The sequence below is a fragment of the Pseudoliparis swirei genome, chromosome 6 (assembly GCF_029220125.1).
Source record: "Pseudoliparis swirei isolate HS2019 ecotype Mariana Trench chromosome 6, NWPU_hadal_v1, whole genome shotgun sequence".
Taxonomy (NCBI): Eukaryota; Metazoa; Chordata; class Actinopteri; order Perciformes; family Liparidae; genus Pseudoliparis; species Pseudoliparis swirei.
This window is the reverse complement of record NC_079393.1, coordinates 24,852,694-24,870,906: the sequence shown is the minus strand read 5'-3', so window position 1 is coordinate 24,870,906 and position 18,213 is coordinate 24,852,694. Positions and strand designations below refer to the sequence as shown.

The following is an 18,213-nucleotide window of genomic DNA, read 5'->3' as shown; positions in this document are numbered from 1 at the left end:
ATTCAACACTCAGAATGGTCACTATGAGTACTTGGTAATGCCTTTTGGACTGTGCAATGCACCGCTGTTTTTCAAGCTTTTGTGAATGAGGTTTTGCGGAATTCTTGAATATTTCAGTGTTTGTGTATCTGGATGACATACTGATTTTCTCCCCAGACGCTAAATCTCATGTTAACCATGTCCGCCAAGTTTTGCAGAAACTACTGGATAATCAGCTATATGTCAAGGCAGAGAAGTGCGAGTTCCACACAGAAGAAGTGTCTTTCTTAGGATACATAGTCTCACCTAATCATATCCAAATGGATCCTGCGAAAGTCAGTGCAGTATCCCAGTGGCCCACACCAGACTCCAGGAAGAAGGTTCAGCAGTTCCTAGGATTTGCTAACTTCTATAGGAAGTTTATTAGGAATTTCAGTTCTGTTGCTGCTCCTCTGCATGTTCTGACTTCTCCTAAGGTTCCTTCAAGTGGACCCCCCAGGCGGATCTTGCTTTCAAACTTCTCAGAGATAGATTCACATCAGCTCCCATACTCACCATTCCAGATCCCCAGCGCCAGTTTATGGTCGAGGTGGATGCTTCCAATGAGGGAATTGGAGGAGTACTGTCTCAACGTTCTGCAGAAGACAACAAGATGCATCCATGTGCTTACCTGTCGCGGAAGTTGACAACGGCAGAGCGGAATTATGACGTGGGAAACAAGGAATTGTTAGCTGTAAAAGCTGCCCTCGAGGAATGGAGACACTGGCTAGAGGGTGCAGAGCAACCGTTTTTAGTCTGGACAGATCACAAGAATCTAGAATATATAAGAAAGGCTAAGCGTCTCAACTCCCGTCAGGCCAGGTGGACACTTTTCTTTAGTAGATTCAACTTCACACTCTCTTTTCGTCTCAGAATCAAAAACCCGATGCTTTGTCTCGTCTTTACGATCCCGAACCACTTGCGGTAGAGCCCAAGACCATCCTTCCACTTAACCGGGTGATCGGAGCCTTTTCCTGGCAAGTGGAGTCAGACGTTAAAGAGGCAAATGTCATGAATCCAGCGCCTAGCGAGTGTCCCAACAATCTGCTGTTTGTTCCTGAGGCTCTTCACTCCAAGGTCATCCACTGGGCTCACTCATCTGTGCTTTCATGCCATCCGGGAGTAGCAAGAACAATGTTCAGGATTCAACAACGTTTCTGGTGGCCATCCATGAAGAAAAATGTGGCCGAGTATGTAGCGGCTTGTCCGGTGTGTGCGTGTAATAAGACCTCATCTCAAGTTAAGATGGGCTTGCTCCAGCCACTGCCGATTCCCCATCGTCCTTGGTCACACATTTCGATGGATTTTGTGACAGGATTTCCCTCATCCAGAGGCAAGACTACGGTTCTAACAGTGGTTGATCGTTTTCAAAGATGGCTCACTTCATCCCATTGACCAAGCTTCCCTCTGCCAAAGTCACCGCAGAGGTCATGATGAATCACGTATTCAGGATCCATGGATTCCCTAATGACATTGTTTCCGACAGGGGTCCACAATTCATTTCCGCCTTCTGGAAAGAGTTTTGTCGACTCATAGGTGCCACCGTCAGCCTGTCATCAGGATATCACCCTCAGTCAAATGGACAGTCGGAGCGTCTGAACCAAGAACTAGAGACTACGCTGCGTTGTCTCGTCTCCCGGAACCAGACCACCTGGAGTGACCACCTCACATGGGTCGAGGTTGCCCACAATACCCTTCCTACGGCGGCCACAAGTCTCTCTCCATTCCATTGTGTCAATGGTTTCCAGCCTCCACTTTTCCCTAACAACGAGGAAGAGGTGATGGTTCCATCGGCACATGCCATGATCAGACGTTGTCGCAGAGTTTGGGCTGGTGCTCGCCAGTCTCTTCTCCGAAGTTCAGCTCGGATGAAGGCTGTTGCGGACGTTCATCGCAGGGTCGCTCCTCCTACAGTCCAGGCCAAAAGGTTTGGCTCTCTACCAAAGACTTACCACTCCATGTCGCCTCAAAGAAACTGGCTCCGAGATTTGTGGGTCCGTTTCCAGTGTCCAGAGTCATCAACCCGGCGTCGACGCTTGCAACTCCCAGGACCTTGAGAGTGCACCCAACGTTTCACGTTAGTAGAATCAAGCCGGTGTGTGAGAGCACACTTGTTCCCCGCCTCAAGCCCCTCCACCGCCCCAGTTCTTTGAAGGGATGACGTTTACAAGGTCCGTAAGCTACTGGAGGTCCGTAATAGGGGGAGGGGCAAGCAATTCCTGGTAGACTGGAAGGGTTACGGTCCTGAGGCTAGAAGCTGGATAGCTGCTTCATTTATCGTAGACAAGACTCTTATCCACGACTTTTACAATCAGCCTGGGCCATCAGGAGTTGGCCCTAGAGGGGGGGGTACTGTTGTGCACCGACAGATATGCTAGAGAGGTTCATGTCATTTATGTTCGCTTCCTGATTGTTTTCACCTGTCATCACACCTGTCTCCTATGCTCATCAGTGTCAGCCCCGCCCCTGATTGGTCCCACCTGTGTCTTGTTACCATGTGCTTAAATTCCCCTGTCTCCCAGTGTTCCTTGTCAGTTCGTCTGGTCTTTTGCCATGATCAGGTCGGGTTATGTTGTGCTCTTGAAAAGTTTTTGATCCCTCACTACGTGAGCGCTTTCATTTTGTTCACTGCAGAACCGAAAAATAAAGTACTTACAAATACTTTATCTCTGTCTCCCGGGTCGTGCAATTGGGTCCTACTTCCTAAGTGTCTGAGTTCGTAACACCTTTTCACTAATTTAGCAGCTATAGTTTACCATGTTATACCACTTTCTCTTTTTTTGGGTTAATGTCTTCCCTAATGAAGAGAAACGTGTGACAGCTTACCTTTTATGAGTCAATGGAGAGTTTAATGGCTGTTAATATCCTGGAACTCAAAAGGGAAAGATCCAGCAGCGTCATTAGAGAAACTCTCCAGTCTCACTGCTCAGTTCTTACCTCATTACAAACCACCCAGAAATCCATTTGGCTCAAAGTGCCTCCAATAAGTCGACCACTTTGAATGCATCGTTTCCTGAGACGTTAACATTTGTATATTGAATAAATGCCAATGGTGAGTTCCCTCATTTCCTGCTCAACTGGTGAAGATGTGTCGTGTTTAATGATTTTGAGTGTCAAGAGACTTCCCGGCTTGTTCGCTGGATTGATTCAATTTGCTTTGGCACATCATGCTGGGACATATACTTGCCTATTTTCTCCTCAGCTGTAGATTATTTGGAGACACTAACATTGAAGAGCTACTGCAGGGTTAGTCAATACTATTGACCAGAGTCTCGTTTGCCTGTAATTCGGGCCTTGATAAATGGGGTCAGCATGTGCTGTGTGTGTGTGTGTGGTTAATTCAGTTAAGGAGGTTCCCATTTCTCAATAATGGCAAATGGTAACATATAACAAGCACTTGTCCTCCCATGTGTCCTCAGGGACTAAGTGAGAAATATGATTCTCTAGATGCTTATTGTCAATGGAGTCAGTGGCAGCTCCTTATTAAAGGAGGTTGGTTTACAGCATAGCATTTTCTTTTGTTTTAGCTGGTGTATTATCAGTGACATTTTGCCATGATTTGCTCTAGTGTTATTCCGCCATGTTTCTTTTTCCAAAAAACATCAAAAAATACGAGTTTTCCTCTACAATCTGTACAGGTCCGTACATAAGTTAACACACTCAAATACTGGTAGGCCCTATGTATGGTCAACAAGACAGCACATACATGTCTGGAATGTAAATGTTAGTATTTGTGATTCTGTAATGCTGCGTCATAAGACTCTGACCCATTGATCATATTTCAACTGGTGTGTAGCTAGTGCTTGTGTCTACACACACGGCGTGCACCACTCACATTGTTGCGGGGCTCCAACAATTCAATCATGTGCTTTAAATCTGTACCGCCCGCCCTCAGGTGTGGTCACATACATGTATAGGCATACTCTTTAGCAATAATCTGTAGCAATAATCTGTAGCAATACTCTGTAGCGATAATCCTTAGCAACACTGTAGCGACACTGTAGTGACACTCTAGCGATACTCTAGCGATACTCTGTAGCGACACATGGTAGCAAGACTCTGTAGCGACACTCTGTAGCGAAACTTTGTAGCGACACTCTGTAGCGACACTGTAGCGACTCTGTAAGTGACACTAGCGATACTCTGTAGCGACACTGTAGTGACACTCTAGCGATACTCTAGCGATACTCTAGCGATACATGGTAGCAAGACTCTGTAGCGACACTCTGTAGCGACACTCTGTAGCAAAACTTTGTAGCGACACTCTGTAGCGACACTGTAGTGACACTAGCGATACTCTAGCGATACTCTGTAGCGACACATGGTAGCAAGACTCTGTAGCGACACTCTGTAGCGACACTGTAGCGAAACTTTGTAGCGACACTCTGTAGCGACACTGTAGCGACTCTGTAAGTGACACTAGCGATACTCTGTAGCGACACTCTTTAGTGATAATCTCTAGCGATACTCTTTAGTGATAATCTCTAGCGATAGGCCTACTCTGTAGCGATACTATCTAGCGATACTCTGTAGCGGCACTCTGTAGCAACACTCTGTAGGGACACTCTTTAGCGATACTCTCTAGCGATACTCTGTAGCAACACTCTTTAGTGATAATCTCTAGCGATAGGCCTACTCTGTAGCGATACTATCTAGCGATACTCTGTAGCGACACTCTGTAGCGGTACATGATACAGCCAATCCTTTTGCTTTCAGATATAGTTAGAGGGAACAAAGCTAGCGGTTTTCATTTGTTCCCAGTCTTCCAACTAACCTAAGCTAACTGTGTCTCGGCTCTAGCTTCATATTTACACAATGTGTCTGTTGCTAAGACGCTTGCTATGGTACGCAGCTATTTTGTATTTGCTTACTAAACGGGATCTGACAATCAATAGTTATTTTACCCCTATGCGATTATGTTTACTAGTGTTACAACAGATGGCTCCCTGAAAGTCAAGCGTCCCAGTGACGCCGCCGCGCAGCATGCAACGTAGCGGGACGATGAAATCAAGGCAGCTAAACGGATTTCAGCCGTCATTAACGTTGTCATTCACACCTGGGATTTTCCCACACTGTGACAAGTCTATTCGTCTTTCAGTGAAATGGGTCCATTGTCCCACCACCTGATTGAAAACACGAGGGGTACCGGCTCAAAAACTATGGTCTCCCTAAATTACACTGGCATTTCTGAATGAATTTGGTACAGATTTAATGAAATGATATGCGTTTGATCTGGGGGCATATTTGTTTGAGGTCAACTTTTGATACTCAATCGCACTCTTTCCTTCGATACTTTGATGCAAGTGTCCATATATACAGCATATAAAGCAATAGATGGAGCAGTTTAATTGATAAGACACTTGTTCATGAGCCAGCGCCACTTGCAACACAACACGTGAGGTATACTTTAATTAATATATCCGTTGAAATCGGCAACATATTCGGTCACATGTCTTCCCACTGCATGTACACGTCGACCAATCAGCGACCAGTTCTGCGTCTCACTCTGCTTTACTGGGAGTTCTGACGGATATGTAACCTGATTCTGCCAGGGTATATTCATCCATACAGCTCAAGTTCAGCCTTGGCAGTGATTTATTTACTTCCACCATGTTTAGCCAGGCAGATACTGGATATTGTACTGTTGATAATTGGTAATCTGTGTAACGGGATCTGCAATGTTTAAGTGAGCTGAACAAACTCTGATGCATTTTTAGTACTCGACTCATGTCGGCTCTGCAGACATCATTATTAAAGTAGACACATATTATTGGGAAGCGATTACAACTATTTAGACCAGACCCAACGGTATTTATACATGAAATACGAAAAAGTTTAGTATTTAGCCAACATCAGAATTCAGTAAAAAAAATCTAATAACATGTGAGGATATCCTTTACATCTTCTTTACTGAGAACTAGCCACAAAATGAGTTCCTTTAAGTTGATCCCCATAAAAAGAAGGCAAAAGCGCAATATAACATTCAGCTAGTAATGAAACCACAGAAGCCTGTAACTAGTTTACCAGAACATTAGTATCACCATTTCATAATTTAGGTTAAGAATAATATTGCACAGTTTCAGTGACAGACCACGGCAGAAATATTCTCCACACTATCGGAACAGGTGGGTAGACATGGCTACTACCGGCAATGAGTTAGAGCAAACAACTCTGACTGAGAATTGTCATGGCTTATTGGAGTTTTAATTCCAAAAGATAACCATGCATTCTCCTGTGTTGAATAAAAATGTGACAATATATAGCTCTGAACATTTTTATGCTTTGCGGTTGCATTGAGTTATTGTATGCCACAGAGGTTTTTCACAGTAGCCTTCGAATAATTGCTGCTTTTATGCCGTAGGAATGCAGCTCCCGAAAAAATGTTCGAACGACTTCTGGCATCTCATGTCAATTCTATATTAAATAAAGAGAAATTAGTAATTGGTGCACACAAGTATTTATCGAGAGAAAGCAAATTGCCTACAATGTACTAAAGGTAAGTTAATTTGTGTATGCTTACCCCAAGTACATTTCAATATTGTACATATGTCTGAATGGAAAACATACGTGTATGTCATACTGATGTCATCAGGGTTATCTCCGTTTGGGCTTGGAAACTATATGTTCATCATAAAAATTGGTAACATCCAAACTGGTACGTTATCACCCATGGCTTTTAAAATAGAGTTGAAAGGATATGGGCAAGTAAAAGGTTGAATAAATGACCCTACTGAGTTGCATTGTGGGAAATGGAGGATCCAGGGTTTCTTTCTTTAGTGTTTTGCCCCTTACAGAGGATGAAAGTCCCAATAATAATAACTGTTGTTGTTGTTGTCTTTTTTTAAAAGCCTGCTGCCTGGGAGCATGACTTTGTCCTTATTTCTATCAAATGTGTCACATTGACACATTCATATGGACAGGTTCATACTATCGCAGGGCATATTTATTTCCAATGACTTAAATGATAAATTATGGCCTTCATCACAAGCACAGAACAATGCAATTTACAAATACTTTTTTATTTGTATTTACTGCTCTTTATTTTGGTACATGTACACTTTGAGCCTGTCCCCAGTGAAACGAAAATCACCTATACAATAACTCGGATTCTAACAATATCGGAATTGTTACATTTTCATCATTTACTGTATGTCCCTGAAGTAATTTTCCTCCCTGTTAATTAGTATTTTCTAAAAAAAGACGACAATTCCATTGAGACCACTTTCGGGAAGTGACATCATTGTTGTGGAGGGAACTCAAAGGATTACAGTCAGAAAGTGGGACCCATAAACATCATTTGAAACCCCATTTGAAATAGATATAGAAGTTCTGTATGTGAGGGTTTGCTAGCTAAATCTGGATCAATGTAGCTCCTTATTTTCAACCATTGTGTACCACGCTGTTAGGTCTATAGACCAATATAAACCAGTTTAGCATTGAGGAATATCATGAAATAGTTAAACAAGCCACTTTTCAAATATAATGCAAACAAAAAAAAGTTATGGGATAGAATTGTTGCTGCATAACATAAATGACTCGAAGAGTGTCCCAAAACGAGAGTGAATCCGGCGTTGGCTTTAATTTGCTGGCAAGGGCCACCTGTGTTTACAAATTGCAACAAGCAAATCCTACTTATTGTGCATTTTTAGCACACTTTTAGTGGAGGAGGGGGGAAAAAGGGAGTAAAAAGATTGAGAGAAAGTTGCAGATGGAGCTAGACGGAGCCTGTGATCATTAAAGGCACCGCAACAGAGAGGCTTGTAGATGGAGCCTCGCTGCCTCTGAGGGAGGCACGGTGCTCGTGTTATAATTGGAGAAGATGGACTGTCCACACTCTCTCAGTGCGTTATTGGAGCGCTTACGAGCACCTTTCTAATTCCATTGGCCGAGCACAGGTGACCGTAATGCTGACCGCAGGCTTGATTTGAGTGCTCAGAGGAGTAGCGGAAGTGAGCGGCACTGTACAGTCTGAAAACATAAGTGTGCTGCGTGAGCGTGTGTGTGATGGAGAGGAGGATATCATATTATCCGCGGCCGAAGGGCTGAAGGGGTTGCTACCGGCTTGAGGGAATGCCTGCTGGTTTGCAATTGTCGGTGTGTGAGTTCCTATGCTTGTTTCAAAAGATGCATACGTGTGTTTAATCTGGGAGACGGCACAAACTGTAAAGTATCAATGATGATGGTGGATTCTGCCTCAGCAGCTCGTGTGATGAATTGACTTGTCTGAATGTCACGGATCCTGGACAACTCTACCTCTGTGTGCGTGTGTGCATTTCAATGCTTGCAGGCCTGTAGATGCTGACATCCATGACAAATGCTCTCATTTTGTTCAATTAGATTTACAGCAGAAGACCCAGAGCAGTAGCATCCTAATGTGTGTGTGTGTGTGTGTTTGTATGTGTGTGTGTGTGTGTGTGTGGCTGCACATATAAACTGACTCAAATTAATCTCAATCAGCATCAGAAAGAGTAAATATCGATGCCGAAGGGATACAATGATTTTTCAGTTTCAGGAGCAGTGACCTTTAACTAGGCTTTCTCTGTAATTGGGGGCTTCTGACACAGACTAAATACAGAATCACGAACACATGTGTTCATCACGGATTGGACAGAATGCTTTGAGACGCATCCAATAGTTGAGTTAACCTGCCCGGCAACTTATTGAAGCAATTTTTATTTATAATAGTGGAGTTATCGGTACATTTAATTACTTGTATTTGCAAATGCTTAAAAATCTTGAACCACATCTGCCAATTCTAATTATTAAGTATCTAAAATTGGGGTGTATCTATGTCCCCAGGGTCATATATTTCCAAGGTTGGATATTCATTGGATCCTATGTTCCATCGGTCCTATATTTCCAAGGTCCGATGTTCCTTTTATCTTATGTTCTGATGGTCCTCAGTTCCCACGGTCCTATATTTACAAGATCTTATGTTCCATAGGTCTTATATTTCCATGATCCTATGTTCTCAGGGTCCTCAATTCCCATGGTTCTATATTTCCAAGTTAGAACCCTGGTTGCTTACATAGGACGTTGTGAGAGAACTTGTTAATGTTCCCATTATGTGCATCCTAAATCTGGAGAATTACCCTGGGAACATCGAAGTGACCTCTCCAAAACTGTTGTACGACTTGTGCTCTTTTCACTTCTTATATATGATTATGTTACAGGGCAATGTGTACAACTAGAGATCAGAGTTTCCCGTGAAAGGAGTCTTGTATGGACCTTTTATCTCATGATGTCACAACTCGCTCCACCACCATCACACGTTATTTTCAGACGTGTTAATTGGGAAAAGAGCTCGGCATATGCATGGCGGTGGCTAAGTTGTGAAACCAGGGGTTTTCTCAAAGGAAGACAGCAGTAATTAAAACCTGACGGCAGACACCTCACGTTCATCCAATAAGTGATTTAGAGATGCAACAAATATCCCACACCAGCTTGCGTATCATTTAAATGATCGTGAGAGAAAAACCTGCCGAGGAGTCACTCTGTTGCGGCATGTTGCAGATGTGATTAAAAAGGATTTCATGTATAGTTTTCTTTTCCTACCGGAGGTGTCACAGGCATGATCCATATCTGAGGTGCAAAGACTTGTGTAACATATTATAATCTGCCTTTTGTTAAATCTCCCCATTGATGTTTGGGGATTTGAATGAACCTGCATTGAAGCCTAACATTACAAACCCAATGTCTAACAATCTTTGCCCAATTGCAAGCCAAGTAGTTTTCTTTTATTCTAAATCAGACTCTGTCCCTGATGCCAAGCAAAGCATCAGCTGTGATTTTTTACATGGAAGGGAAAAGCCTGTTTTTTTTCTGATCTGTGTCGCCGATATCTGTTTGTAGCTTGTATGTAAAGTTAATGAGCTCAAAGCAGGCGTGCTCATTAGCACATCGAAGGGTGTGCTATGGCGGCAAATGAACACAAAGAGAAAAGAAAAAAATCCATCATCGATGACTTGTGTAGAGTTCCCCATGAATCACCTGCAGTCGAGGCAGAACCATCACAGTTAAATGAACCGTATATATATTCTTTGACACTTTCTTAATCGGTTTATGCCCGGGGGATTGGTGGGTCATAGACGGCCTCCCATTTTTGGAGGGTCCTCTCCGCGACGAGTGCATTTCCCCTGTAGCGGCGCACTGGCACCGGATTCAGCTGGTCTTGGTAAGGCCGGAGGCTGAAGATGCCCCCCCCCCCACCCCCTCCTCCTCTCTACCTCCTTATTCTGTCTCATGGAGTGTGGAGGTCTGGATCATGATCCATGCCTACTACGAATGTGTTTATGTTACTCTGTAACGCTTCATTCTGTACACATGACATATATTGCTTCTGTCCATCCTGGAGAGGGATCCTCCTCTGTTGCGCTCCTGAAGGTTTCTTCCCTTTTTCCCTGTGAACGGCTTTTTATATTTCTTGGGAGTTTTTCCTGATGCGACGTGAGCTCCTGGGACAGGGATGTTGTTTGTGTACAGATTGCAAAAACCCTTTGCTGTTGTCAGTTTCAGCCTATTCCAAAGGCCACCCATACTATGAAGTCTCCCGCAGCCTCCAAAAAACCTTTTCCCATAGACCACCACTAAAAGAAGAAACATCACTTCCGGTATTTAAAATATTGATAATAAGAGAAGCAACTGTATTAATATATGAATGCATTATATTTCTCTGCAGGACAATGTGGACCTAGGAGAGCTGATGTTCTCGTTGTGCTATCTCCCCACGGCTGGCAGGCTCACCATCACCATGATCAAAGCCAGAAATCTCAAAGCCATGGACATCACAGGAGCTTCGGGTGAGTGTTTCCACTGAGATGTGGTGGAGTCAGACGTACACACATTATTATTCAAGCGCTTAATCAATGTAGTGGCTTTCCGTGCCAAGACATTTTGGGCTTCACTCACTGAATTTGCCACGTATTTGTTAACTCTCTCCAGATCCGTATGTGAAAGTGTCCCTGATGTGTGAAGGCCGCAGGCTGAAGAAGAGGAAGACGTCAACCAAGCGCAACACTCTGAACCCTGTGTACAATGAAGCCATTGTGTTTGACGTTCCCCCGGAGAACATCGACCAGATCAGCCTGCTCATAGCTGTCATGGACTATGACCGGTGAGTGAGTTAACTGCCTCTAGTGCCTTCTTTAGGTTTGGAAGGATAATGGACAAAACATTTTTATTAAATTGAAATGTATGCCTTTATTGCACAGCATTGTAATTTATGTTTGGGTTGGTATGTTGAACTTTGCTTGGTTGTCATGTGCAAGGATAATTATGACAGTCAACGTTATCCGTAATGACACATTTACAAAAGTGTAAGTGTTGTAAGTTGTATCACAATTGTTCACAACAATCTTCCTGATACTGGAAATTGACAACCAGTTCCAGTTAACATAGGCAACATAATAAAGTGGGCTCCAGCATCATGCAGTGAAGCCCAGTGTGCAGAATGTTTTCTTGTTTTCTGGCACTGTGTAGCATTTGTTTGTGATTGGTTGGTTGTTTTAAGCTCAGTGTAGTTTTTTCTTTTTGGAAGGGAATTTATTTTGTTTTATCAACCATAGAAGGCATTCAAGAATTTTTTTTTTTCAAACATGGGGGCACCAAACTTAATGAATGTATTTACTTATGAACTCATAAAAAGTTAGATTTGTGAGAAACAACTTTTTCTCTTCATTAAAAGTTAGATTGTGAGAAAGAACTATGACAGGGAAATTCATGTTATGACTTATAATAAATTATTTTAAAATTATTTCTTAAAATCCTGGGTGATAAACACAATTTTTCTCCATGAAGGGTTGTTTGGGAGTTTTTCCTGATCCGATATGAGGTTCTGGGACAGGGATGTCTATGTGTACAGATTGTAAAGCCCTCTGAGGCAAATTTGTAATTTGTGAAAATGGGCTATACAAATAAACTGAATTTAATTGAATAAAAAGGTCTTGAATGGCTTGTGCCTCAGAGGGTTACATTTCAGAAATAGGTAACATTTTCACAAAATATGTTTACTGATGCCGAATTTTGGAGTTTCCATGTGTTGTTCTTTCTGTCCTGCAGGGTCGGACATAATGAAGTGATTGGGGTGTGCAGGGTGGGCAACGAGGCGGAGAGCCTCGGACGAGAGCACTGGAACGAGATGCTGACATACCCACGGAAACCCATTGCCCACTGGCACCCACTCATAGAGGTATCAGCTGCTTGTGTATTGGTTAAATACATTCATGCTGGCGTTTAGCACTTTTACGTTTAGCACGTTTACTTTTAGCACGTTAGCATGCTAGTATTTGTTGATTAACACAAAGTACAATTAAGGCTGATGGGGATGTCACAAATGTAGATACCTATTTGGTCATAAAACAAAGTATTGGACAAAATGAAAACTAGATAATAATGTAGAGATTATCGAGACAATTACAATTCATCCAAAGTGGAACCTGAATTTCAAGATAATTCACACAAATATCAACCTTATGGGGAAGCCAGTGGGAGAAAAAAACAGGGATCCACAAAGTCAAGAAGATTCATCCTCTGGAGCCTTCGATTGAATAGAAACACAGACCTGCAGCTCTAAATTTTTTTTGAAAGTCCAAAACTCACCTGCTCCTTTTCATTGGCTGGGGGTCACATGACCACTGCCCAATGGCTGACGTCCAGAAACACCCCGAACATCGCAAAAAAAGACAAATACAGGCAGAGGACAAGGTCTCTACAGACACCACCACACACTTACGTTTTTTTAAAGTCTTTACATTGTTTTTTAAGAAAGTCTTGCCTTTTAAAAGATGTTGTTCCGAAACATTTGATTTGATTTGATATTCCTTTATTCATCTCACAGTGGGGACATTTCAAAAATCACAGCAGCGGTGCACATCAGAGCATTAATTGAAAATAAATATTTAATACAAAACACAATAACAAGACAAAAAAATCCAATAGTAGTTAAATAATACTTCAGGAGGAATATTTAAAGAATAAAAACACAAAAGTAAGTAGATTAGAGTAGAATACAGAAGAATAAACAAAAGCTTGAGTCTTCATTCAAAAAAGAAAAAACCCAGAAACATTAATGAAGAGACTTCTAAATGAGTCTCGTATTTCACTGGGTCCAGTGAGAAAAAATGGAAAAGGAAACAATTACATTACAGAAATACTGCATAACCCTCTGCATACTTGACTTTTTTTTTTAGCTTACACACAGAGAGAGAGCGAGAGAAAGAGAGAAAGAGAGAAAGCTGTTTCTATTTCTGAATCCCCTGCCCACACTCATTATAAAAAATAAAACCAAGACTGGACTGATTCATGTAAATTCATGTTGAGTTGTCAAAGCTAAGTCTAATTGTATTCAACTAAAGGAGTCAGAAGATAAAACGCTTTAGGATGGATCAACTTGAGGCCCATCGTAACCTCATAACCTGTGGAACCCACCAAAGACATGTGTCGGCATGTTTCATAATCCCGAGTATACTTAATTGACACCAGCTAGCTGGTTAGCTGTTTTAACGCGGGTCGTCATGAGGACCGTTGACACGAACCCTCTGTACACATCATTATTTTTGACCCGAGGTCTGGCGATGCTCATTATGAGGAGTAATATTCCATCTCTAATGAACGTGGCTGACTTCCCTAAGCCACCCTAATGACATTTCCATCTAAAATCAGGCCAGCTAACATCTAATGAGTATCTATTTTGATTGCCTCACCATTCAGATGACTTACTTAACCTCAGCGTGCTGCTTTTCCCAAGTGATACCGACGCTTTAGAACGATAGCTGCGACACGTTTTTCATTTAACAGAGAGATTTGAGCTTGAACTATCTTGTGATTAAATAATAATAATAATCACAGACGTAGACGGATTTGGCTCTGGTAACGCTTGTGACCTGTCGATAACGAGCTAGCTCCGGCCTAAAACATATCCTGCTTTATCATTCATTGAACATCATGTTGTATTGAAGATAACTTGACACTAGAGATTGAGACCATCAACTCATGTTTACAATGTTTACTGAGAGCATAAATCAAGAGAGAAGTAGAGTCATTTTCTCAAAGACTTCTATACAACCACACTTCGGAGGAGTCGCCCCCTGAAGGCCATTAGAAGAGACGCAGGTTAAGGCCCTTCCTCATGCACTAAAAGGCATGCAAGGCTGAACCCACTTCATAACAAAGTAAGAGAAAAGGTCGAACACATAGAATGACATCATTGTCTGCTCAGGTAGACATAACTCCACTGTATTTTTACATAACAAATAGCTGTTGTATTAATGCTCCGTATAGAGAACGATTTAAAAAAAAAAGTTCCACGGTGGCTTTTCTAGGTAGAAGAGCAGAACTTGTCAAGAAAGTGAGAGCTTGTTTCACAGATGGAGATGAGAACGTTTCAACAGCAGCTTGCTCTCTTCAAGTATCTTGCGGTCATCCATTGTGACTCAAGACTAGAGCATTGTGAACTTTGCACTAACACAAATATCACGATACAGCTTGAGGACGAAAGTTGTTCTTAATCCTTCTTTTACTTTTCGGACCGATAGGAGGGCAGCTTTGTTATTTGCGCCCTGAGGTGCATTGCAACAAGCAATCTGTTTCATTGTTCTGGAATACACTGTATTCCACCACCAAGGGCAATTTTAGGGCAGTTTCAATCTTCTATCAGAATGTGTCTTCCACATATTTTCACTTCACTTCACGAAAAATTGCATCCTGTTACCTGGATTCTTCTCATGTCTTATATCAGCACATATGCAAATGAGATAATAAGTGCAAAACTTAGCGCAAAATGCACATACTATCGCACAGTGTTAGCGTCTTTAGAGTTTGTGGCAACGGAAGTGGATTCCTTCGAGCTGTCCGCTCAAACGTGTAAAAGTAAAACAATGTCTCCAACTAGAAAGCAGGTTTCAATGCTGCGCTACGGTCGGCCGCGATCCATTCCGTGGTGAATGGGCCCCTGGGCGTGCGTTAACGGGGCCGCACACTGAGAAGTAAATGAAGTGTGAGCTGTGGCACTGCGTGTCGGTGTGTGGTCAGTGACCCTGCAGCCGCCATCGACGGTGAAGATTGAAGAGCTCTCTTGCCGTCTCTAGGGACACACACACACACACACAGACACTCTCCAGTAGCCGCGGCTATTAGCAGCAGCAACAGCAGCACTGGACTACAGCAGCGGGGCCTTGAGATCCAGACTAATGTATATTTTTGTGTGACTTTAAAAGATCCACATGGAAGTCCCGAGGGGAACCGGGAATACCGCTGGATAAATACTACCCTACAGCCACTCTCCATGCATCTCTCTGTCGAGCACGAGATGTCCACGAGTTGGTTTCAATTTCCCTTTTCTTTAGATTTCTCTTGATCGTGTCTTTATTCCAGAGTCGAGGGCGACCACGGCGTCTCTCTCCAGATGGTAGAGGATCTGCCTCGGCGGACGATCGGTCGGCATTCTCAGAAGGTGTCCTGTCCAGCGCGAGAGTCTTTCTGATAAGGAGGTCTTCCATAGAAGGGAGTCCTGCTCGTTTGAGAATCTCCATGTTAGTTACCCTGTCTTGCCATTTGATTTTCATGATCGACCGCAGGCGTCTCATCATAAAAGCGTGTCGCTTGTTCACTTGACTCCTGTACACTGTCCATGTCTCAGCCCCGTACAACAGAGAGGAAAGTACGACCGCTCGGTTTATTTTGCCTTTGACTCTTGTGGACACATGGTGGTTGTTCCAGAGTCGTTCGCGAAGGCGACCAAAGTACATGCTAGCCTTTGACATCCTCCTTTGTATCTCAGCTTCGATGCGGCCATCTCTTACCATTGTGCTGCCGAGGTACGTAAATGGTGCCATCGACCATGATATGTTCCTCCCTGCTTGTTGCAGAGTTCGACTGGAACAGCATTCACACACACACAAACTCATAGAGTATTTCAACACACACACACTTAGTTTTCCTATCCACTTTAGGCTGTAAAGGTTCTTCTGAAGTGTCGGAGTGAGCCTCACTGACCCTCTGACCGCAGTCTGAGAGCATTAATAATTCAGCACTGTAAACAAACACACACACACACACACAGAGAGACTCAGACAGGACCAACAAGAAGAAGATGCTGTGGAATCCTCCAGAGTCCTTTGGAGCTGGTTCTGAGGCTATTGTGCGGGAAGGAAACAAGGAATGCAGGAAGCTCCTGTGGACTCTTGTCACAGGAACTAGCCGTAGACTGAGACGAGGGGCCACTGCCAGGGGCACTCTCGTGAAGCGTGGTAATGTGTTTGTAAGCCCAACAGTGAGCTCTTATCTGCAGAACTCCAGGCTTCGTAACGGCAGTCCACAAAACCAATGGGTGGCATCACAACAACCACTTCTTACATATACGGTCATGGATTTTTATAGTACCAGTGTGAACCAATCATATTGCTTGAATTAGTTGTCCACCGCTTTGGCCAATAATATATTACATTACATATTGATTTTACAAATTTTTTCAGTGTTCGTATTCGTCCTATGATTATTCCTGTGATTTTGTGACCTCTAACCTTTTTGTTCAACACCACACCATAAAGTCAAAATGTCCCCTTGACCCACTTTGTATCTCCAGAGATTGAATTCTCATGTTTCGGATGCATATTCTGACCTTCCCTAAAACACTTTTTCTTGTATTATATTTCCTTCACATTCAACACATTCAAAGTACTTTCTTTCAAATGGATACATGAGGCATTGCTATTTTCCTATTTGAAGACATTCTGGAGCTTGTCTCCTTAAAAAAGAGACACACCTCAATGGAACATTTTCACTGCTTTTTAAAATATCTAACGACGGCAAAGAGATCTTTGAAGTGCCAGTGCATCCGTGCACATGTGAAAATATAATTGACCAAGTAGCTCGGTGATCTTGCCGACCTTCCACGGTTCCCTGGTCAGCGGCATGTGATGATGGTCCTCTATGAGGCGTCTTTAGTTCCATTAGCTGAAGAGATTGGCTCTCAAAGGATAATAAGTTGCATACATGTAAATACAATTTTGATTAAAAATACAACCTTTATTTATTTATTTTGTTGGCTTCTGTTTGCGTCTAACCAAATCGTCTTTTTCCTCCATCCCTCTTCTAGTGGGTCGGACAGGGAGCGACGACGGGGAGTGCGAGCCAAGGAGGATCCACCAATTCACTGAAGACCCCACCATCGCCATGAGCGCGCACACACACACACACACACACACACACACACACACACACACACACACACACACACACACATACAGACATATACACACACACACATATACACTCAGGGTGGTAGAACGAAGAAGAGGATGGACCTGCAGTGTCCAACTGAAATGTTAACAAGTATAGTGTGACTAACAAATGACGACAGTAGCATAACTGCATAACCCCCCCCCCCCCCACCCAAATCACTTTGAATACATTCCAACTGATCTACTTCAGTGCTTTCATGTGTCATGTTGCGCTGTCGCTGACCGCATTAACGGGTGGAGATCATCTAAACAGGTTTGTGGACCAAAAAAGCGTATTCATTTCTAAGCCGACGTGTGAAGCTGTAAGTCGTGGTGGATTCGTGTGAGTCATGAGCTTTTTCATAGTCGCAGTAAGAGTTTAGAAATGATGCACGGTTCAGATGGACTAAGCTCTCTTTTATCGGTTGTTTCATGCGGACTTGAACAAAGGAGATCGTAGAAGCCTCAGTTTGACCTTTTGTGGGTCGACTTTCTCATAGGACACTTCTTGTTAAGATGTAAAGTGATGAGGGCTTGCTCCAAAAACGGAAAAGGTTTTGTTATTTACTGCATGTTCAAATTGTCAACTTTGTCAACAGGGTGTGGTCAAATGAGGGAAACACAGGTTATCGGTGGTGACGGTGAAAGGGGCGTGTTCCTCTGGCTAAAGGGGCGTGTCCTTCTGACTTAAGGGGCGTGTTCTTCTGGCTAAAGGGGCGTGTTCTTCTGGCTAAAGGAGTGTGTTCTTCTGCTTATAAGGGCGTGTTCCTCTGGCTAAAGGGGCGTGTTCTTCTGGCTATAGGGGTGTGTTCTTCTGGCTAAAGGGGCGTTTTCCTCTGGCTAAAGGGGCGTGTTCTTCTGGCTTAAGGGGCGTGTTCCTCTGGCTAAAGGGGCGTGTTCTTCTGGCTAAAGGAGTGTGTTCTTCTTCCTCTGGCTAAAGGGGTGTGTTCTTCTGGCTATAGGGTCGTGGTCCTCTGGC

General features: G+C 43.1%; 1 protein-coding gene across 1 annotated transcript in view; it reads left to right on the top strand.

Moving 5' to 3' along the window:
- Positions 1-17,197, top strand: part of syt9b (synaptotagmin IXb) — a 54,463-nt gene extending 37,266 nt beyond the window's left edge. The window contains 4 exon segments of the mRNA XM_056415691.1: positions 10,697-10,817; positions 10,960-11,131; positions 12,076-12,205; positions 17,111-17,197. Coding sequence (XP_056271666.1) covers positions 10,697-10,817; positions 10,960-11,131; positions 12,076-12,205; positions 17,111-17,191 — 504 coding nt within the window. The 3' untranslated portion in view covers positions 17,192-17,197.
- The last annotated feature ends 1,016 nt before the right edge of the window (positions 17,198-18,213 follow it).